The sequence below is a fragment of the Coregonus lavaretus genome, assembly GCF_964263955.1.
Source record: "Coregonus lavaretus genome assembly, contig: HAP1_SCAFFOLD_293, whole genome shotgun sequence".
NCBI lineage: Eukaryota > Metazoa > Chordata > Actinopteri > Salmoniformes > Salmonidae > Coregonus > Coregonus lavaretus.
This window is the reverse complement of record NW_028159039.1, coordinates 88869-113296: the sequence shown is the minus strand read 5'-3', so window position 1 is coordinate 113296 and position 24428 is coordinate 88869. Positions and strand designations below refer to the sequence as shown.

Below are 24428 nucleotides of genomic sequence, written 5' to 3'. Positions count from 1 at the left end.
AGGCCAACCAGAACACTGGACCAGCTGCTCTTCAATATCACATAACAGATGGAACCCTTCTGACTAAAGAGATGACAAGCCAGCACAGGCATAAGCATACTGTCTAATGAGGTGGCGCCAAGAGGTGCGGCCAACGTGCTAACGTCCAACCTCAAAATATAAATGGAAATACCAAAGCCTGTAACAACATGTAGTCGTGACTGATATCTTTCACCTCATCTCCCTGTTACTGTTTGTTAAGGTAGTTATAGACAGTGCAGCAACACAAGGCCACATTCCTCTCAGCCCTTCCACTCTCTCAGGCTAATGTGTATTTATTAAAAGTAGACTATTTCTTTCAATCTGTTCTTTTCTAAACGTATCTGAGAATGTAGACAGAAGGGCTAAAACGGGCATGATTGATCTGAGGGGAAATCATTGATACATTCAGAAAGTATTTTTGCAACAAGTAGGAGATTTATATTATGTAAAGTAGGCTAGGTTATAATATATAATAGCGGTTTGTTAGTGATATGCAGATGGAGGTCTATACCTCAGCTATAGCCTACATATCCTAGATGACCAGCCTAAACCGGTTCAGATCAGTTCACATAGGCTATCAGTAGCAGGATTGATCACCTACAAATCGGTTTTCAGTCCAAATAACAGGGCATGTAAACTAGGCCAAATATTCTCAAAACATTTCCTAAAGAGACCATCTGGGCCCGTTTCCCAAAAGCACCTGAAGGCTAAGTTAATCATTAGAACCTTTGTAGTATTGTTAAATCTCCAAGCTGTTTTCAAAACCATTGTTTCTTTATTTTTACTATTTTCTACATTGTAGAATAAGAGTGAAGACATAAAAATTATGAATTATGAATATGGAATCATGTAGTAACCAAAAAAGTGTTAAACAAATCAAAATATATGTTATATTTGAGATTCTTTAAATAGCCACCCTTTGCCTTGATGACAGCTTTGCACACTCTTGGCATTCTCTCAACCAGCTTCATGAGGTAGTCACCTGGAATGCATTTCAATTAACAGGTGTGCCTTCTTTTAATATGCCATTTAGCAGACGCTTTTATCCAAAGCCACTTACAGTCATGTGTGCATAAATGTTTACGTATGGGTGGTCCCGGGTATCAAACTCACTACCCTGGCGTTACAAGCGCCATGCTCTACCAATTGAGCTACAGAGGACCACATTTGTCATTTGTTCTTAAACGGATGAGGATGTCGTTTGTTCTTAAAAGTTAATTTGTGGAATTTCTTTCCTTCTAAATGCGTTTCAGCCAATCAGTGCTAGATGCGTCACTACAGACCCTGGTTCTATTCCAGGCTGTATCACAACCGTCTGTGATTGGGAGTCCCATAGGGCTGCGCACAATTGCCCAAGCGTTGTCCGGGGTAGGCCGTCATTGTAAATAAGAACTTGTTCTTAACTGACTTGTCTACTTAAATAAAGGTTAAATTAAAAAAGGTTGAGTCTCTAGATTTCCTTGCTGCTCTGGGGAAATAATGAAATGGTTGTCATAGTGATTTAAACTGGGACTGGTTATCTCCAATCTGAGGCCATGTCATTTATTATATTTCACCCAATTGATAAAGGAAGCTAGAAGGCTGAACCCAGAAGACAACTCTAAATAAACACTAACTGATATAATCCTAAAATCCTTTCACTCATATTGTAATGTATCTTTGTTCAACGGATGTCGGGAAGCCTATGATATCAATAGTGTAGCAAACAGCGGGGCAGGGCGGTAAAGCCAGGTCACTGGCCAAAAAGGCAAACACCCTACGCATCGCAGCAATGGGAATTGTAACCTGACTCACACTGTCCCCTACAAAAGTCCCGTGCTTCGACTACTCAGACCCCTCACATGTCCGGGCCATGAATTCTGATGGCCTCACAGACATCATACTACTTCTGACACCAATGTAGTGAACAGCGGGGCAGGGAAGTGAACCCAGGTTGCATGTGTAAAAGGCAAACATCCTACACATCGCGCCGTTGGCGCCAATTGGGTTACTTGGTTGGCATTGTGACGTGGCTCATTTAGCGAGGATCACTACAATATAGTAGAACTATGATACAATTACATTTATCATATGAAATGTTAAATGTAGAACTATAATATATGAATATATTGAATTTGACTTGCCCATGTTCAGTTAGCTCCATTTTGTATGATTAAACTGACACGTACCTGTCTCAGTAGAAGTCGACTGTTAGGTCTGAGTGTTTTACTTCCATTCACTGTACTAAAATTACACCATACATTTAATTTCTCTACACACTTTACAATCATTCCTGGCAGGATTCTCACCTTGTAGCCTGAATTCACAACCAGAACATGTCAAGTCATTGAGATATCTACTGTTCTGCTGAGAGAGCACCTTCCTGATGACTAGCACTCTGTGTATTCTTATGGGTGAAGTCTGATCTGGAATGTGAAGCTAACTGAAATGTAGATAAGCTTTGAAAAAACAGTATATCTAGCTAGCATCATAGTACACCCCTCAGGCTACATACAGGTTTCAGCATGAGGCAGACATCAACAGCCGAGTTGTAGGCTACTACCTGGGTCATATTCATTAGTTTACACCGCAGCCAACAGTTTTAAAATGTTGCAACAAACCGTTTTTTTTTGTCATTTAGCAGACACTCTTATCCAGAACGACTTACAGTTAGTGAGTGCATACATTATTTTTCATACTGCCCCCCCGTGGGAATCGAACCCACAACCCTGGCATTGCAAACACCATTCTCTACCAACTGAGCTACATCCCTGCCAGCAATTCCCTCCCTTACCCTGGGCTAATTGTGCACCACCCCAGGGGTCTCCCGGTCGCAGCCAGCTACGACTTTACTTTCTTTTTACTTTTCTCTTTTTTAAATTTTAAATTTGAAAAGGAATTTTCCCACACAGCAGGAAATGCATACTTGTAATGTATTCAAGGTTTAAAAAGGCTTCTAAAGTTTATAATTTCCACTTCAAAATGTCAGACTTATTTTGCTATAATGAAAAATTTATCAACCCCTACAAAAAATGTCCATTAATTATAATCCACATAATAATTCACATTTCCTGTTGCTGCAGGATTATTTTCCTGCTGAGAAAAACTGGGTGAAATTAAGATATGGCATCTGTAAGTGCATTCATCTTACGATAGCTAGGTGAGACAACCACATATCACAGTCATATATACAGGATACAAACATTTTATTCTAGCTGAACAATGGAAATGTAGTGTTTTGCAAACAACAACAAAAAAATGCATACACATTTAAAATCTATGAATAAAAAATCGGAGAAAATATTAGCAATAAATTATATTTAAAAAAAACACAAATGTGATTTTTTGGGGGAAATAGCGTTTTGGAAATAAACATAATAAATTCTTCATAAAATTGTCATCTCACCTCTTAGCTTTGGGGTCATGTTCCCCAGAGAGACTCATTTTAGAGGCAGGGACCCCCTCCTCTCTCTCCCCAGACAGACTCATTTTAGAGGCAGGGCCCCCCTCCTCTCTCTCCCCAGAGAGACTCATTTTAGACCACTGACCCCTAAACAGAGATGCAGCATGTTGGTTGTGGTTAACACAGTGACAACTCATTCTAGAATGTCAATTGTTCTCTTTTCCTCATGATCTCTTAGAAATAAAACATTTATTAACAGACACATGCAAATAGTCGGGTGATTTAATTGTATCACAGGAACATTGTTACATTCCTCAACAAGAAATAAAACATTGTCTCTCAAACAGAAGAAGGAACTAACAGAGAGCCACTAACAACAACCAAAACGAAACAGGTGGTTTTAGGAGGGGTTCTGAAAGACACTCATGGGGGTGTCCACTAGTGGTGGGAAACAGAGGCTTTCTGAACCCTTTGGGGCTTTCACCAAATTGTGCCGAAAACGCCATGGATAGATTTGAGTGCTAATAAACAACATTTAGTTAGAATGTGGGGTTCACTTTTTGCCTCCAGGTTCACTATGTTTTCAAAAATGATGCATCTGTGGTATTATTTAGGATACTAAATACAGAAGATTATCATAGGTTACACTAAATAAAACACATTATTTAAACAACAATGGGAAATCCCAATCCCCGTCCCTACCTGCTGAGCTCCCATTCAGGGGCTACAAACTGGAAGACATCAAACTAAATGTATAAATAAGGTGTCCAGTAGAGGTCAGTGTTTGAAAGAGACTTTGCATCAAAATAAAAAGCACTGGCACCAGGGAGAAATCAGTGAGATCGCTCGCATTTTGTGAGGCCGGTTGGACGTACTGCCAAATTCTCTAAAACGACGTTGGAGGCAGCTTATGGTAGAGAAATTAACATTAAATTATCTTTCAACAGCTCTGGTGGTCATTCCTGCAGTCAGCATGCCAATGGCACGCTCCCTCAAAACCTGAGACATCTGTGGCATTGTGTTGTGTGAGAAAACTGCACATTTTCGAGTGGCCTTTTATTGTCCCCAGCACAAGGTGTACCTGTGCAATTATCATGCTGTTTAATCAGCTTCTTGATATTTCACCCCTGTCAGGTGGATGGATTATCTTGGTAACTGAGAAATGCTCACTAACAGGGATGTTAACACATTTGTGCACAAAATTGGAGAGAAATAAGCTTTTTGTGCGAATGGAACATTTCTGGAATCTTTACATGTTGCGTTTATATTTTTGTTCAGTATAGATACAAACACAAAGCTTCCAGCAGAGGTCAGTGCTCTTCTGAGACCTGTCATGGAAGTGTGATATCCGAAGCTTCGACCGTCATCATCACGTAGTTTTGTTACTTTGATACAAGCATTGATACGTTGTGTCGAATCAGTAGTGCTTTTAAAACTGCAACGTCGCATCGGAGCTCCAGTATTAATCGACCAATCCCTAGTGTCCACTGAATGTTGACTAGCAACAAGAAAGTGGTACCTAAAGGACACCCACCATGAGTGCCCATTGAAGTGGCTCCAGACGAGGACATCTGAAATAAAACCCTCCAACTTTCAATATGGAGTAAAAAAACAAGTGGAGCAAACCAGACCAAACCAGACCAAACCAGACCATACCAAACCAAACTAGACCAGACCAGACCAAACCAGACCACACCAAACCAGACCAAACCAGATCAAACCAGACCAAACCAGACCAAACCAAACCACACCACACCAGACCACACCAAACCAGACCAAACCAAACCACACCAGACCAAACCAGACCAAACCAAACCACACCAGACCAAACCAGACCAAATCAGACCAGACCAAACCAGACCAAACCAGACCAATCCAGACCAGACCACACCAAATCAGACCAAACCAGACCAAACCAAACCAAACCAAACCCTGGGAGATACAAGACAGAAAGACTTTGTTCATCAACTTAAAGAAGCAGAGCTACAAAGAGGTGCCAGTCTTCTAACATCTCTAAGGCCAACCAGAACACTGGACCAGCTGCTCTTCAATATCACATAACAGATGGAACCCTTCTGACTAAAGAGATGACAAGCCAGCACAGGCATAAGCATACTGTCTATTGAGGTGGCGCCAAGAGGTGCGGCCAACGTGCTAACGTCCAACCTCAAAATATAAATGGAAATACCAAAGCCTGTAACAACATGTAGTCGTGACTGATATCTTTCACCTCATCTCCCTGTTACTGTTTGTTTAGGTAGTTATAGACAGCAGGGGCGGTGTGTTCATTAGGGCGATATGGGCGACGCACTGCCAAACGGGAAAAGGAAGGGATTTTTTTTCTAATCAATTATATCACGGCAACAGTAGTTCAGTGTTCTAATCTAGACGTCTGATCTGCCACTAAATGTCCAATCAGGCTAAAGTCGTGCTTCAAATGTCCCCGCCCGTTTTGGGGCGATTTCAGTCAGGTTGAAAATCGCCCAGAAGTCTCTCATAGCCTCTAATGTAAAATATTTTTTTTTCAAATATCAGAGCTTTCAATACAATCTCTATGGGTTTCTGAGGGCTTGCACTTACGCGCTTTCGTCATACGTAACATAACCATGAACGTAACTAAGAAACTTCTCTTTCACCCTGAAGGCGGCACGGCAGACAGCACCGCTTGGACAGCGACTGGTGTAACCGACATGCACCATCTTTCAGAAAAGATTAAGAAAAATGAGCTGTCAAAGACCCACATGGATAGCTGTTTGAGATTGTCTGCTTTGGGGAGAGTGAATATATTTACTACGACACTAGCTGTCCGCCGCCACAACAATGAGGTTAGCAACAGCAGAGTCGTGAACACTGTCTACGAGAATCGAGACGACCTCATAGAATGTTTTGAAGCCATCCGGACGGGTTCATTCATTCACGGGTTCATTCACATAGACAACAATACTGTACAAAGCCAACAAACACATTGGTCTGTTTGCCTTCAGGGACTCCTCTCAACAGCAGCTGCAAGAAGCAACAGGAGCCAAAAGACCCAGAACAGCGTTGAGAGAAGAGGAGAAGCAGAGGCTGTCTGAAGAGGTCTGCAACACCATCCTGGATCACACCAAAGAAAGGTTCTCTTTCTCTGGCCACCTTGTGAGTGCTACCTTACTGCAAGCAGACATGTTAGAAAGGTACTGCCATTCAAAAAAATAAAAAATCTGTTCATGTTCATTTTTACAAATCTATACAATTGGCCAGAATATGGTTGTTCATTTTTACAAAGCCATACAGATAGCTATGTTTACCTTTTCTAGAAATTACTTTCAAATTCTGTTTTCAGGCGAAATGTCTATCACTGTTCATTTTCACAAATCTATACAAGAGGGCAGAATATGGAAGTCTATAAAAATTTCTTATTACCAATAACTTTCATCAATGTTTTCAGTAGCCTCTATCAAAAGCTCCTGCTTGCTTGTTGTGAATTATGCTCAGGTGCACATATTTCCAATTCAACCATGAGGCAAAAAATGTGGTAAAAGCTCTTGTTGATCCTGCAATCTGAACAAATACCAAGATGCTGTATTTTCAGCTGATATTTCATTTGTTTATGGAAATGCATATTGTTTATGCATTGTTGAGGAATGTGAAAGAACACCCTTGATTATTTTTACTGTGATAACTTATTTTGCTTTTGTAAGCCAACACTTTTGAGATCAGTCAATAAATGCTTCTGGTATTGACTTATATGCTGCCCCTGTCTTCATGTTGTTGCTGGACATATCTTTTAAAAAATGTGTGTAGGTCACCTAAATCGTCAGAAAAATTGCCCCCCCTGAGAATTTTTTCAGGAGCCGCCACTGATAGACAGTGCAGCAACACAAGGCCACATTCCTCTCAGCCCTTCCACTCTCTCAGGCTAATGTGTATTTACTAAAAGTAGACTATTTATTTCAATCTGTTATTCTCTAAACGTATCTGAGAATGTAGACAGAAGGGCTAAAACGGGCATGATTGATCTGAGGGGGATCAGTGATCCGTACAGAAAGGTTTTTTGCAACAAGTAAGAGATTTTATATTATGTAAAGTAGGCTAGGTTTTACTGTATAATAGCAGTTTGTTAGTGATATGCAGATCAAGGTCTATACCTCGGCTATAGCCTACATATCCTAGATGACCAGCCTAAACCTGTTCAGATCAGTTCCCATTGGCTATCAGTAGCAGGACTGATCACCTACAAATCGGTTTTCAGTCTAAATAACAGGGCATGTAGCCTAGGTCAAATATTCTCAAAACATTTCCTAAAGAGACCATCTGGGCCCGGTTTCCCTAAAGTATCTGAAGGCTAAGTTAATCGTTAGAACCTTTGTAGGAGTATTGTTAAATCTCCAAGCTGTTTCCAAAACCATTGTTTCTTTATTTTTACTATTTTCTACATTGTAGAATAAGAGTGAAGACATACAAATTATGAATTATGAAAATGGAATCATGTAGTAACCAAAAAAGTGTTAAACAAATCAAAATATATGTTACATTTGAAATTCTTTACATAGCCACCCTTTGCCTTGATGACAGCTTTGCACACTCTTGGCAATCTCTCAACCAGCTTCATGAGGTAGTCACCTGGAATGCATTTCAATTAACAGGTGGGTCTTCTTTTAACATGCCATTTAGCAGACGCTTTTATCCAAAGCGACTTACAGTCATGTGTGCATACATTTTTACATATGGGTGGTCCCGGGGATCAAACCCACTACCATGGCGTTACAAGAGCCATGCTTTACCAATTGAGCTACAGAGGACCACATTCGTCATCTATTCTTAAAAGTTAATTTGTGGAATTTCTTTCCTTCTTAATGCGTTTGAGCCAATCAGTGCTAGAGGCGTCACTACAGACCCTGGTTCTATTCCAGGCTGTATCACAACCGTCTGTGATTGGGAGTCCCATAGGGCTGCGCACAATTGGCCCAGTGTCGTCCGGGGTAGGCCGTCATTGTAAATAAGAACTTGTTCTTAACTGACTTCTCTACTTAAATAAAGGTTAAATTAAAAAAGGTTAGGTCTCTAGATTCCCTTGCTGCTCTGGGGAAATAATGAAATGGTTGTCATGGTGATTTAAACTGGGACTGGTTATCTCCAAACTCTGAGACCATGTCATTTGTTATATTTCACCCAATTGATAAAGTAAGCTAGAAGGCTGAACCCAGAAGACAACTCTAAATCAACACTAACTGATATTATCCTCAAATCCTTTCACTCATATTGTAATGTATCTTTGTTCAATGGATGTCGGGAAGCCTATGATATCAATAGTGTAGCAGTAAAGCCAGTAAAGGGCGGTAAAGCCAGGTCGCTGGCCAAAAAGGCAAACACCCTACGCATCGCAGCAATGGGAATTGTAACCTGACTCACACTGTCCCCTACAAAAGCAAGTCCCGTGCTTCGACTACTCAGATCCCTCACATGCTGGACCATCAATTCTGATGGCCTCACAGACACCATACTACTTCTGACACCAATGTAGCAAACAGCGGGGCAGGGAAGCGAACCCAGGTTGCATGTGTAAAAGGCAAACATCCTACGCATCGCACCATTGGTGCCAATTGGGTTACTTGGTTGGAATTGTGACGTGGCTCATTTAGCGAGGATCACTACAATATAGTAGAACTATGATAAAATTACATTTATCATATCAAATGTTAAATGTAGAACTATAATATATACATATATTGAATTTGACTTGCCCACATTCAGTTAGCTCCATTTTGTATGATTAAACTGACACGTACCTGTCTCAGTAGAAGTAGACTGTTAGGTCTGAGTGTTTTACTTCCATTCACTGTACTAAAATTACACCAGACATTACATTTCTCTACCACTTTATAATAATCCCTGGAAAGATTCTCACCTTGTAGCCTGAATTCACAACCAGAACATGTCAAGTCATTGAGATATCTACAGTTCTGCTGAGAGAGCACCTTCCTGTTGACTAGCACTCTGTGTATTCTTATGGGTGAAGTCTGATCTGGAATGTGTAGCTAACTGAAATCTAGATAAGCTTTGACAAAACAATATATCTAGCTGGCATCATAGTCCACCCCTCAGGCTACATACAGGTTACAGCATGAGGCAGACATCAACAGCCGAGTTGTAGGCTACAACCTGGGTCGTGTTCATTAGTTTACACTGCAGCCAACAGTTTTAAAATGTTGCATAAACAGTTTACTCCAAACACTGTACAACGTGACCTAAACGGTTTCTGTTGCCAAACGTTTTGCTACGGTGGGCACTAATGAACACACAGTCTTTCCACAATATTTATTTGTCTCTCTTTCACACAAAATACCTTCCTGAGTGAAAAGAGTTAACAGTAGATTATGAAAGAGAAAATGTTGTTGCTTGTTGTGTTTTAAGCCTGTTTTGAGAAGACAAGTCTATAGACCTATGATACAGAACACTCTTAGAAAAAAGAGTTCCAAAAGGGTCCTCTGGCTGTCCCCATAGGATAACGCTTTTGGGTTCCAGGTAGAACCCTTCTGGCTTCCATGTAGAACCCTCTGTGGAAAGGGTTCTACCTAGTACAAAAAAATGGTTCCACAAAGGGTTCTCCTATGGGGACAGCCAAAGAACCCTTTTAGATTCTAGATAGTGTAGGAGCGATCACCCTGGGGCACACAATGGGCACAGAACGAATTCACCCCATGCATCTAATTTATATTGAAAACATGTTAAGGAGTGTCGGCCTATTATAACAATATGACAATATAATAAACTATATTAATACACATAACAATATCATCAACTATATTAATACACATAACAATATCATCAACTATATTAATACACATAACAAGATCATCAACTATATTAATACACATAACAATATCATCAACTATATTAATACACATAACAATATTATCAACTATATTAATACACATAACAATATCATCAACTATATTAATACACATAACAATATCATCAACTATATGAATACACATAACAACATCATCAACTATATGAATACACATAACAATATCATCAACTATATTAATACACATAACAATATCATCAACTATATTAATACACATATTATTATTATAACGCCTCTCTCCCCAGGGGTAACAGCTCCTCTCTCCACAGGGGTAGCAGCTCCTCTCTCCCCAGGGGTAACAGCTCCTCTCTCCCCAGGGGTAACAGCTCCTCTCTCCCCAGGGGTAGCAGCTCCTCTCTCCCCAGGGGTAACAGCTCCTCTCTCCCCAGGGGTAGCAACTCCTCTCTCCCCAGGGGTAGCAGCTCCTCTCTCCCCAGGGGTAGCAGCTCCTCTCCCCCCAGGGGTAGCAGCTCCTCTCTTCCCAGGAGTAGCAACTCCTCTCTCCCCAGGGGTAACAACTCCTCTCTCTCCAGGGGTAGCAGCTCCTCTCTCCCCAGGGGTAGCAGCTCCTCTCTCCCCAGGGGTAGCAGCTCCTCTCTCCCCAGGGGTAGCAGCTCCTCTCTCCACAGGGGTAGCAGCTCCTCTCTCCCCAGGGGTAACAGCTCCTCTCTCCCCAGGGGTAACAGCTCCTCTCTCCCCAGGGGTAGCAGCTCCTCTCTCCCCTGGGGTAACAGCTCCTCTCTCCCCAGGGGTAACAGCTCCTCTCTCCACAGGGGTAGCAGCTCCTCTCTCCCCAGGGGTAACAGCTCCTCTCTCCCCAGGGGTAGCAGCTCCTCTCTCCCCTGGGGTAACAGCTCCTCTCTCCCCAGGGGTAACAGCTCCTCTCTCCCCAGGGGTAGCAGCTCCTCTCTCCCCAGGGGTAGCAACTCCTCTCTCCCCAGGGGTAACAGCTCCTCTCTCCCCAGGGGTAGCAACTCCTCTCTCTCCAGGGGTAGAAGTCCCTCTCTCCCAGAGGTAGCAGCTCCTCTCTCCCCAGGGGTAGCAACTCCTCTCTCCCCAGGGGTAACAGCTCCTCTCTCTCCAGGGGTAGAAGTTCCTCTCTCCCCAGGGGTAGCAGTTCCTCTCTCCCAGAGGTAACAGTAGTGGTAGTCGGTGGTGGTGGTTGTAGCTGTGACTGGAGTGAGGCCTGTCCAGGGACTTTTCTAGGATTTGAAGACAAAGCCAGTATGGGGGTCCAGGGGCTTTTCAACAGCTAAATGCATGAATTTGGTGCACTTTGAGATGAACATTGAGATATTAGATATTTCTCAGGTAACTTGCACCTTCCCACCTGCCACAGCAGACACTGTCAGTACTCAATCACAGTTGCTACTGTGGGTCTCTCTACTCTGGAACACTCTCTACTCTGGAACACTCTCTACTCTGGAACACTCTCTACTCTGGAACACTCTCTACTCTGGAATACTCTCTACTCAGGAACACTCTCTACTCTGGAACACTCTCTACTCTGGAACACTCTCTACCATGGAACACTCTCTACTCTGGAACACTCTCTACTCTGGAACACTGTCTACTCTGGAACACTCTCTACTCTGGAACACTCTCTACTCTGGAACACTCTCTACTCTGGAACACTCTCTACTCTGGAACACTCTCTACTCTGGAACACTCTCTACCATGGAATACTCTCTACTCTGGAACACTCTCTACTCTGGAACACTCTCTACTCTGGAAGACTCTCTACTCTGGAACACTCTCTACCATGGAACACTCTCTCACTCTGGAACACTCTCTACTCTGGAACACTCTCTACTCTGGAACACTCTCTACTCTGGAACACTGTCTACTCTGGAACACTCTCTACTCTGGAACACTCTCTACTCTGGAACACTCTCGGAACACTCTCTACTCTGGAACACTCTCTACTCTGGAACACTCTCTACTCTGGAACACTCTCTACTCTGGAACACTCTCTACTCTGGAACACTCTCTACCATGGAACACTCTCTCACTCTGGAACACTCTCTACTCTGGAACACTCTCTACTCTGGAACACTGTCTACTCTGGAACACTCTCTACTCTGGAACACTCTCTACCATGGAACACTCTCTACTCTGGAACACTCTCTACTCTGGAACACTCTCTACTCTGGAACACTCTCTACTCTGGAATACTCTCTACTCAGGAACACTCTCTACCATGGAACACTCTCTACTCTGGAACACTCTCTACCATGGAACACTCTCTACTCTGGAACACTCTCCACCATGGAACACTCTCTACCATGGAACACTCTCTACTCTGGAACACTCTCTACCATGGAACACTCTCTACTCTGGAACACTCTCTACTCTGGAACACTCTCTACTCTGGAACACTCTCTACCATGGAACACATACATCTACAGTGTATTGCCAAAAACCACTCAAGAACTTCAAACAAAGACTCTCTCTCAACAAAACTTAAATATGCCAATTAGCAGACACTTTTATCCAAAGCAACTTGCACACATACATATATATATATATATATATTAACATATGGGTGGTCCCGGGGATCGAACCCACTACCCTGGCATTACAAGCGCCATGCTCTACCAATTGAGCTACAGAGGACCACACAAACAATTCACATCAAACATTTATTATCATAACAGTATGGTGCTTTTAAAACTCACATCACTGTGATTGATCCATTTGAAGAAAGAAGTTCAACAGGTTGAAACAGTGAAAAACTATGGAGGACTAAAAGTGCCACAATTAAATAAATAAATACACCATTAAATAATTACTTAAATGTGTCATTAATTAATTAAAATTAGAATTAAATACATAAATGTGTTATTAAATGTGTCATTAATTAATTCAAATACCGATTCATTTTATGTAAAATACATATATAATAATTTCACTATTTACATTTACATTTCATGGTCCTGCGTTGGAGTGCTTCCTGAATTACTTAAAACTGTCAAACTGACCCATCAAAAGTTGGTAGGCGGAACCTAACGCCTGATTGGTTACCCTCTGCATCAAGCCAAGACAAATCAATTCCGGATAATGTCAGCAGGTCCTGCTTCTACATCCTCTGCTAAGTTTAAAATGTCTCTAACCAACTCCCTGGAAAGTTCACGGAGATCCTCCATTGTCTCTATCCAGGTTGGCCTACTCTACTTCAGACCAAAGCAATGGATCAGACTAGATTCGCGTTAGCCCCGCCCACTGACTTTGATGGGTCAGTTTGACAGTTTTAAGTAATTCATGAATCACTGCAATGCAGGATCATGAAATGTAAATGTAAATAGTGAAATAATTATATATGTATTTTACATAAAATGAATCGGTATTTGAATTAATTAATGACACATTTAATAACACATTTATGTATTTAATTCTAATTTTAATTAATTAATGACACATTTAAGTAATTATTTAATGGTGTATTTATTTATTTAATTGTGGCACTTTTAGTCCTCCATAAAAAACATGGTTGTTGGGGATGTTGTATATTATGTATACACATAGGCTATATATGAGCCCAAACCCCCAAAAAAACTAATGATAAAATAATGATTGAACCATTATACAATACATAACCTACTGCATATTACACACGGCAGAAAAACATTAAAAACTGAAAAAAGATTGAAGATGTCTTCGGTACATAATTGGTCTAGCCTTGACTCCACAATTAAACACATTCTAGTAATGGCCTTTGAGTGATGACTGTATTATTATACATACTGGATGGACTGGTTACCTTATGTTACACTCCACACTTCCTATCCATGAGTCTGGGAGAGAACGTATAGGCCCAGGCGATGCTGTTGGTTCATTGATTGTGCAGGGCAGCTTACAGAGTTAGCCTTCCGGTTTACAGAATTAGATGTTAATATAGTCTAGTAATAGGAAGAAAACAAATATGTCCATAATAAATAGGATGACATATTACTTTTAGCTACAGAATATCTCACCACCGTGCGTTTCCATCTCCTCCCCTCTATCCTTCATTCATTTTTCGAGCGCGCAGAGAGAAGGGCTGTCAACAGTTTAGTGAAATGTGTTTCCTTGTGAAAACATGTTACTATTGATGATCCAAAACAGATTCCACCTGGTTTCCCAAATGAAGCACTGGGTAGCTGCAGGAACAGGGTTGGAGAGCCCATGGCATACAGAGTTTGGGCGGAATATCACCTGTCGGGCAGCGAGAGGCTGCATGCTCCTCAAACAGTGGTGGGGTTTTGGAGTGAAATAACCAGAGTATACACAGCATATGATTGAAAAACTAAAAACGAACAGGCAGGAAAGCAGCCTCCATTCACTAGTCGAGCTGTTCCCCTGACCCTGTTCATGCCCATTTGATAATCGGACATTATAAATCCAAACCAATTGTAAAATATTAAGGCCAGGCACCACAGGCAAAACATTGTGATTTTGCTTCCATCTGTCAATGTTCCGATTTTGGGATATTTTGGAACTATAACTTCCATACTTTCATAAAATGTCCAATTACATCGGCAATAATGTATATAAATACTTGATTTGTATCATTTTATCCCAACTCCGTCAACTACACCTAGCATAAATGTCGTTTTTGTTAGCATGTTTCATGTAGAACTTCAACCGCTATTTTTCAAACTCTCCATGTTGAATCATATATAATTCAACCGCTATATTTCAAACTCTCCATGTTGAATCATATATAATTCAACAGCTATTTTTCAAACTCTCCATGTTGAATCATATATAATTCAACCGCTATTTTTCAAACTCTCCATGTTGAATCATATATAATTCAACCGCTATTTTTCAAACTCTCCATGTTGAATCATATATAATTCAACGGCTATTTTTCAAACTCTCCATGTTGAATCATATATAATTCAACAGCTATTTTTCAAACTCTCCATGTTGAATCATATATAATTCAACCGCTATTTTTCAAACTCTCCATGTTGAATCATATATACTTCAACAGCTTGTTTTCCGGAGCTGATCGTTACTAGTCCATATATGGCTATATCCTTTGTGACGTAGTGCTGAAAGAGGAGGCGTTTACTGACATCCGATTGGTTACTGACATTTTAATGGCACTTTCCGGCAACCTGATTGGTTACTGGCATTTTAATGGCACTTTCCGGCAACCTGATTGGTTAAAAGGCCTCACGTGCCGCACAGCGCTTCCTTGTTTGAAAATATATCCCGCGAGGAATCCACGTAAAGAGAGACAAAATGAGAAAATCTCGAAGAATATACCTACAGTATGTGGATAAAAAATAGGCGATCTCAGTTAGCCAATGCGAGAAAAGCAGTGAATGAAAGAAAACATGAGCCTGATCAGCCGATCCAGGCAGTGGCAGTACAGGTAGAGGAGGAAAAGGAGGAGGCCGGCAGCAGCGCGTCGAGACGCACATTAGTTGAGATGAAGATGACAGCTAGCAGCGATCAACCAGACAGCAGATCGTACATGATTTGTACATGATTTGATTTGCCCTAAGTGTCTAAACACTGGACTGAAAATCACCATAGACCTCCACCAACCAGGGATTCTGTAATTCTGTCATGATAGAATCTGCACCCTGAGAAGGTGATCGTGATGCATTTAGGAGGAGTGTTTACACTTCCTCCAGGCTGCAGGAGGGCTCCAGGGGAGATGTGGCATTTTATATAAATGTGAGGATGGTTCTTCTAGCACACGAACTTGGACTTGGTTATGCAGCTCTAAAGACAATAAACAAAGTCCTAGGGATTCCTTCCCTGAGTCTCAGCTCATATCAGAGACATGACAGGAGAGTGACAGGTCAATAAAAAGGGAGAGTAGCCCATTATTGTCAGGTGACTTGCTGTGTATAAATAATATTTAGTAGCCAACTGTGATTACTGAGAAATTAGCTTTACATAAAGTAAATGCATGCTGATATGCTAATATATACACAGGGTAACATGCTGATATGCTAATATGTACACAGGGTAACATGCTGATATGCTAATATTTACATAGGGTAACATGCTGATATGCTAATATGTACATAGGGTAACATGCTGATATGCTAATATGTACATAGGGTAACATGCTGAAATGCTAATATGTACATAGGGTAACATGCTGATATGCTAATATGTACATAGGGTAACATGCTGATATGCTAATATGTACATAGGGTAACATGCTGATATGCTAATATGTACATAGGGTAACATGCTGATATGCTAATATTTACATAGGGTAACATGCTGATATGCTAATATGTACATAGGGTAACATGCTGATATGCTAATATGTACATAGGGTAACATGCTGATATGCTAATATGTACATAGGGTAACATGCTGATATGCTAATATGTACACAGGGTAACATGCTGATATGCTAATATGTACATAGGGTAACATGCTGATATTTAGTCCTGCAGTTATGACTGTAATGTCGACAGACATCATAATAAGTACTTTTTCCCCCCACTTTAGTAGCAGAGATTCAGAGAGGGCAACAGCCAATGGGGAGTGCTGCAAAGCTAATTAGAATACGCAGATATAGACCCAGACATGGCAGAGTTGCTGAAGGAGGATGAGGATGCCATCATAGACATTCATGGATCCTTTGATGGCTCTTGGCACAAGAGAGGATTCACTTCCAACTACATTGGTGCTGGTACCAGCCAGCCCTAGAAAATGGTGAAGATCCACCCAGTCACAAAAAACATGGAGGCCATACATTCTTTAATTGAGAGGATGCACAGAAAATGGTACCTGTATATCACAGGATGTCAAATGATAACGTCCTCAAAAGAATGTAGCACGGAGGAACCCAGAATGCAAATGAATGTCTGAACTCTAATATGGTCGCGACGCCCCAAAACTGTCTTCTTGGGCAAAAGCCTCATTGCCAGTATGGCAGTAGCCACGTTCAATGAGGGAGCCACTGCTATATCAGATGGGATGGACTAATTGTGTATTGGCAGCACTTTGGTGACACTGGAAGCAATCAGAGAGGAGTTGTGAGAGCTGATGCTGCTTCAATGGAGTGTGACAAGGGGAGGCGCAGGTCACATGACACAGTCAAGAAAGTAAAGCGGCACCAGCAACAACTCAAAGAGGGCCGTACATATGGGGCAGGCATAGCTGATTACTGTTCTGCACATTTCAACAGCCATACAAAAGCCTTGGATGTGACACATTGAGCAAAGTTATATGATTTTTTGGCCAAAACTGCATATTTGCCCTACAGACCAGTATTCAAAGCATATGCTCTATTGCTTGAAACAAATGTATTAAACGTGCTGATGTATTTGTAAAAGGTATATTTGATGTTTATTTGTCAGTTTAGAAGTGATATATGAAAAATAGATTAATTTAATGTGACGTAAATGGTCATATTTATGGAAAGTACATTTTAATTGTAGTCTGTGGTGTTTGGCATTACAGTTGTTCTCAATTGCTAAAACACAATTTCTGAAACCTTGCTCCATTTCCTGAAAACATTAAACACAAAACCTCATCTTCAAGCACTATTTACAAAACCTCTGACTCCTCTCACAAAATGAAACATTCACCCTCAAAACAGTTTTTACCTGTGTTCAAAATCAAACACTGCTCTCAAATCATAAACAAAGTGATCAAAATGATAAACACTCTCAAGCAGTCAGTAAACAATACACCGAAAAATAGAAAACACATTGTTCAAAACATACAGTTCTCAGGGAGAAGTACATTTTAAATCTCAAAACAAATTTCATGTTTTTCCATCATTGTCTCTTCCTCTTCGTCCTCCTCTTCCTCTTTCTTGCCCTCCTCCTCCTCCTCCTCCTCCTCCTCATCGCCCACCTCGGATACGCACTCGTCCTCGTCCTCTCACATTGTTTCTTCTATCCATTCTCAGACTTTCTCCTTCCCACCTTCAACAACCTGTTTGCTCTCTGAACTGCCTTATATTGGTTGTGTCGCATCATTTGAAACAGGTTAAATCCATTTTGAGTGGATGTGTTCAATCAATGACATGTGCTCTCTATTTGTATTTGATTGTTGCCACTTGTGTTTACCAGTATGGATGACATGTGCATTAGAGTGCAGAATGTGTTTGGAGAATGAGAACGTGTTTAGAGTTTTGCTGAAAAGTCTAAGTGAGATCTGCATATTGTGTTTTACCATGTGAAATGGTTTAAGATATTGACAACAGACTGCATAATTAGTTAAATTAGTCAAGGCAACTGAGAACTTTGTTCAGCCAATGGGTTTTAGTGTTTTAGCAATTTGGCCTTTTATAAACGCATTTCATGCAATTCCACGTCATTTTACTTGACTGGAGACTCTGGCATAATCTTTATTAATGCCGTGTTCAAAACAACTGGAAACTCTGAGCTGGTAAATCTCAGACTTCCGACTTTAATGAGTTCAAGACAACTGGGAAATGGGGAAAAAACGAGCTCCGACTCGAAACATTTGTTTTAAACGGTCATCCAACTGGGAATTCTGGCCTCTTTCTAGAGCTCCGACTGGAAACATTTGTTTTAAACGGTCATCCAACTGGAAATTCTGGCCTCTTTCTAGAGCTCCGACTGGAAACATTTGTTTTAAACGGTCATCCTACTGGGAATTCTGGCCTCTTTCTAGAGCTCCGACTGGAAACATTTGTTTTAAACGGTCATCCAACTGGGAATTCTGGCCTCTTTCTAGAGCTCCGACTGGAAACATTTGTTTTAAACGGTCATCCAACTGGGAATTCTGGCCTCTTTCTAGAGCTCTGACTGGAAATATTTGTTTTAAACGGTCATCCAACTGGGAATTCTGGCCTCTTTCTAGAGCTCCGACTGGAAACATTTGTTTTAAACGGTCATCCAACTGGGAATTCTGGCCTCTTTCTAGAGCTCCGACTGGAAACATTTGTTTTAAACGGTCATCCTACTGGGAATTCTGGCCTCTTTCTAGAGCTCCGACTGGAAACATTTGTTTTAAACGGTCATCCAACTGGGAATTCTGGCCTCTTTCTAGAGCTCAGACTTTCCTGATTTGAAGACCACTGATGTCATGATTCTACCTCATTTTTTCCAGAGTTCCCATTTGTCTTGAAAGCGCAATAGCGCACAAATGATCGAAATGATCGACACTTAAAAACTGATAATCTGAGATCAATGAAAACGAACTTGAATCCATCAATAGCCTATGCCTTGGTGTGTCTAGACATATTGTATGCTACAATATGAGGAAGAAATTATAGTCCTAAAAATGTTTTAAAGTTTCTCTTACAGATTTGCAGCGCGTTCCCCACAGTATGCCTTGTTATTGTGCTACACTCCATTTACATTTTAGTCATTTAGCAGACGCTCTTATCCAGACCGACTTACAGTTAGTGAGTGCATACATTTTCATACTGGCCCCCCGTGGGAATCGAACCCAAAACCCTGGCGTTGCAAATGCCATGCTCTACCAACTGAGCTACACGGGGCCTAGATTATTTTTAAAATAAGCTATTTATCCTCTGTGACTACATTTTAGGCTTTCTCATGGTGTAGTAGGCTATTTTGAATTATTTCATTTATTTCTGAACAGACAGCAGTAATTCTATAACTTTGTAAAATGTATTTCAATTGATCAATTGAGCAGCTCCTCCAGAACCCTTGGCGTGGCTCTATACATGATGGGCAATGCTGGAGAGATGAGAGTTGGAGGCTCATGTCTGTCAGAGCAGAGAGAGTTCTGGGAGAGATTATTAGAATTTTTACATTGCAAAAAGTGACAATTATCTTTCATGCCAGGAGAGGTACCGGATCCGGCCAAATAGGTTCCTGAACAAAACAGTCCAAAACGGAGAGGTGCCGGATCCTGTTCCGGCAGGATCCGGATCAAATTAAGCACTGATAATACACTATAACCATCATATCAAAGTAAACTTGGAGTCACGCGATATGTTGCGTGGTCCTCCCACTACGACTCGGGAAAGCATGCAGTTTTAGGCTACAGATGAAATAAGTTATGATGAACTTCACAGGTTGGTGAAAGTGCAAGGTGACGAGCTTGATGCTCCTTTCCAATAAATATTAAGGCTCTTATTCAGCTAACATGATGATCGATGCTCAGCTGCCATTTGTGAAATACAAATAATATCGATATAGCCATACCCACACTGTATCTGTGAGTTGTTGGCATGTGCCATGGCCAGAGTGGGCACATTTGCTATATAATGCAACAGCTTTAGTGACAAAACCATCAGTAGAGTTGAAGATGCGATGGAAACCCATTTAACTTGTGTTTTCCATGTGGTACATGGGAATTTAACCACACAAGGAATTACGTTATCATGTACAGCCTTTTATCCACAAAAAATCAGTTTGATGGAAACATCTCTGGAGGGAAAATGCGCATATTGTTTTATGCAGATTTTAGAAAATTTCGCATGGAAACATTTCGAATATTGGATGAAAACCTATCTATTGACCAGATACTCCATTGGCCGCTCTAACAATCAAAATAATTATCTTAAAAAGTTAAAGGCAGTCGAGAGGAAGCAAGATCAACAGAACCGAAAACCAGAAAAAAATGTTTTCAAGGAACAGCAACAGAACCTGGAACGAAAGTGATCGATAGTGTTCTAGAACAGAACTGATATTTTAAAAACAACTGGTTAAAAAGTGTTATTTTACGAGTCACACACAAAAAAACACTATGAAGTGCTTATGCAAAGCCCTCACTCTGTCACTCCAACTTATTCCAGTGTCTGCCTGCCAGCTGAAAGTCTTTACCAGTGGGTGTGTTTAGGCTACCTGCCCCTCCCCTCTCTGAAGCAGAGGCTACTGTACTGACGTTACAAGCTTCATTCAGAAGATAGATGTTTTATTTGCTAGAGAAGAGAATGGTGGTGTCGGGAAGAGTGGGGTGTGCCGGACACAACAAAAGTTTCAGATTGTACAGGCTTCTTTTCACTCTGTCAATTAGGTTAGTGTTGTGGAGTAACTACAATGTTGTTGATCCATCCTCAGTTTTCTCTTATCACAGCCATTCAACTCTAACTGTTTTAAAGTCACCATTGGCCTCATGGTGAAATCCCTGAGCGGTTTCCTTCCTCATCGGCAACTGAGTTAAGAAGGACGCCTGTATCTTTGTAGTGACACACCATCCAATGTGTAATTAATAACTTCACCATGCTCAAAGGAATATTCAGTGTTTGCTTTTTATTTTATTTTTACCCATCTACCAATAGGTGCCCTTCTTTGCGAGGCATTGGAAAACCTCCGTGGTCTTTGTGGTTGAATTTGTGTTTGAAATTCAGTGCTTGACTGAGGGACCTTACAGATAATTGTTTGTGTGTGGTACAGAGATGAGGTTGTCATTCAAAAATCCTGTTAAACACAATTATTGCACACATGTGAGTCCATGCAACTTATTATGTGTCTTGTTAAGCATATTTTTACTCCTGAACTTATTTAGGCTTGCCATAACAAAGGGGTTGAATACTTGTTGACTCAAGACATTTCATCTTTCATTTTAAATTAATTTGTAAAACATTATTCCACTTTGACATTATGGAGTATTGTGTGTAGGCCAGTGACACAAAATCTCAATTTAATCCATTTTTAATTCAGGCTGTGTAACAACAAAATGTGGAAAAATTCAAGGGGTGTGAATATTTTCTGAAGGCACTGCATTATAGACCGTTCAGACTTAAGTAGGGGACGTTGTTGGGCATCTCCTTTAGCATACGCATCAGATTCATCTACTGGGTTGTTATCAATCTAAATAAATACCATCTAAAATATAATATTGCTTGATTGAATGTCTTAAGAATATTTTGTTACTTATTTTGAATAGTTCTATATTTAGAAGTACATAAAATGAATGTAAGGATATGTTTTATATTATAACCAATCAGCATTCAGGATTAGACGTTGTATAATATTCTACAAAGGCCTACTGAAACATGTAGCATATGTTCGTTTCCCATACAATAAAAACATGACAATGTAATACATTTGATAAATAGTATTTATAGATGTGATTAGTAATAGAGTTATAGTAAGTAATACAGTCTAGTAACAGCTTCTTTTTACAAAGTAAAACATAAAAGATAATTATATCAACCTGCAAGGCTCACGGTCATATTATTTACTGTAAACATGAGTGCCAAAGCTTGATAAATAGTGCAGAAACAATTGTAAAGGATGAATTACATAAATAAATATCGGTGAAAAGATATCCATGAAAAGATATGAAAACAAGAGTAATTTATTGATTGTATGGGACCCTGTATTGTGTCCTTACCAGTGTTTTAACTCATGAATCAATCTCATGAATAATGCTTCAGTTCGGCTGGCGCTGAACTCGGCTAGCCAAACCCAACGAGTGTTCTAGTATACTCCCTTAAAAAGACCTTAAAAGACCTTCGCTAGAAAATCGTGAAAAAATAGGCAGTAGTCCTATTTGTCCTTTTTGAGATGCCGTAGCCAGTGTACACTCAAAATCGTCTGAATTAATTAAGATAACTCAAGCAATCTTGGAAAAATGGGTAAAATTGCAGGACATTTGCTTTAAAACTGCAATAATTCTCTCTGCCCCATGGCAAAATATGTAGAATTGCATGAAATTGGTTATAAAATGGCTACATATTCTCTCCACCCCAATGCAAAATGTGTATAACTGCAGAAAACTTGCTTTAAAACTGCAATATTTTCTCTACACCACATGGCAAAATGTGTAAAAAGAATTAGACCACCCACAACACCCACAATTCTTCATCATCATTACACCATTGTTCTAAATTAAATTCACCCTCTTCACCCTCCTCATCGTTCAGTTCATTCAAATGTAATTGTAAAGTAACGTGCCCCATTATCCGTTTCCATCGCCCGTTCATCCATTGGCATCATTCAACCAGTGAGGAGAGAGACACATTATCACCTGGGTACCAACGTCTTACAGCGCATTTGTCTTTGTCACGAATACCGCCGAGGCTGCTCCTCCTCCTTGTTCGGGCAGGCTTCGGCGTTCGTCGTCCCCGGAGTACTAGCTGCCACCGTTTGATGTTTTCGATGTTTGTTTTGTCATGTCTAGTTTAGTGCACCTGTTTCGTATTCTGTCCTGATTATGTCCCCTATAAGTTTTCCTGTGTTATGTTTTGGAGTTGTGTGTTGTTGTCCGCCTGTCGTTTGTCTGTTGGTTTATGTTGTGCTTTAGTGTTTTACGAGTAGCGCGTAGGTTTTCGCCTGCTGTGTTTTGAGGCCATTTATTTTCTGTATTGTGTATTCAGTCAAGTAAAGCTGTTTGACTTATCCGCTGTGTCCTGCGCCTGACTTCACCACCACATCCACAAGTACATCGTGACAGTGTTGTTGTTTTATCGTACTGCTTTGCTTTATCTTGGCCAGGTCGCAGTTGTAAATGAGAACTTGTTCTCAACTGGCTTACCTGGTTAAATAAAGGTGAAATAAAAATTTTAATACAAATGAATGGAAGTTAGGCTACCAAGCAAGCTTTTTAGCCAGGTAGCCTAGGACAACAACAAATAAAAGTGTGTACTGTATGACAGAGTGATATACCATTTTGTTGTGCTGGAATGTTGTTGCTGAAGAGATTGCTATCTCTTCTCTCACTCTGTTTTAGTTCATGCAGGTGACTGTGACCCTCTGGCAGAACGCCCAGAATATGTTCTGGAAGTTAATATAGGAGACATTGCTCAGTTTCTTAGGAAACTAAGCCTGCGGGATAACAGCCAGTCACAAGCAGGAACCAATCCATGTTCTGACCGACCTGTGTACTATGGTGCATTGAGTTGGTTGGAACCTCTCCAGTTAACTGTTAATAAACAATATTAAATTAAACTTAAATTCATTTAAGTTTGACTTCGTGTGTCCCTGTGTTGAATTTCCACGACATCATCAACATAAAAGAGAGGAGGATGTCATTGGTGTTTCTCTACTAGTAGAGTGAGTCAACATGAAAGGGGAGGATGTCATTGGTGTTTCTCTACAAGTAGAGTGAGTCAACATGAAAGAGAGGAGGAGGTCATTAGTGTTTCTCTACTAGTAGAGTGAGTCAACATGAAAGAGGACGATGTCATTGGTGTTTCTCTACTAGTAGGGTGAGTCAACATGAAAGAGGGGGATGTCATTGGTGTTTCTCTCCTAGTAGAGTGAGTCAACATGAAAGAGGAGGATGTCATTGGTGTTTCTCTCCTAGTAGAGTGAG

The 24428-nt window shown here is 40.6% G+C and overlaps 1 protein-coding gene across 11 annotated transcripts in view; it reads right to left on the bottom strand.

The window, feature by feature from the left end:
• Positions 1 to 9428, bottom strand: part of LOC311123342 (uncharacterized protein) — a 32305-nt gene extending 22877 nt beyond the window's left edge. For 2 of the 11 annotated variants that reach the window (XM_084197614.1, XM_084197611.1), the window contains exon 1: positions 9291 to 9404. Coding sequence is in view for 1 of the 11 variants with exons in the window: in XM_084197604.1 (XP_084053730.1) it covers positions 3407 to 3534 (128 nt within the window). In the remaining 10 variants the exon portion in view is untranslated. Of the gene's footprint in view, positions 1 to 2189; positions 2453 to 3406; positions 3551 to 9171 lie in introns of those variants that run through there. The other 9 variants (XM_084197613.1, XM_084197607.1, XM_084197609.1 and 6 more) reach the window with 9 other exon arrangements.
• Between the last annotated feature and the right edge of the window lie 15000 nt (positions 9429 to 24428).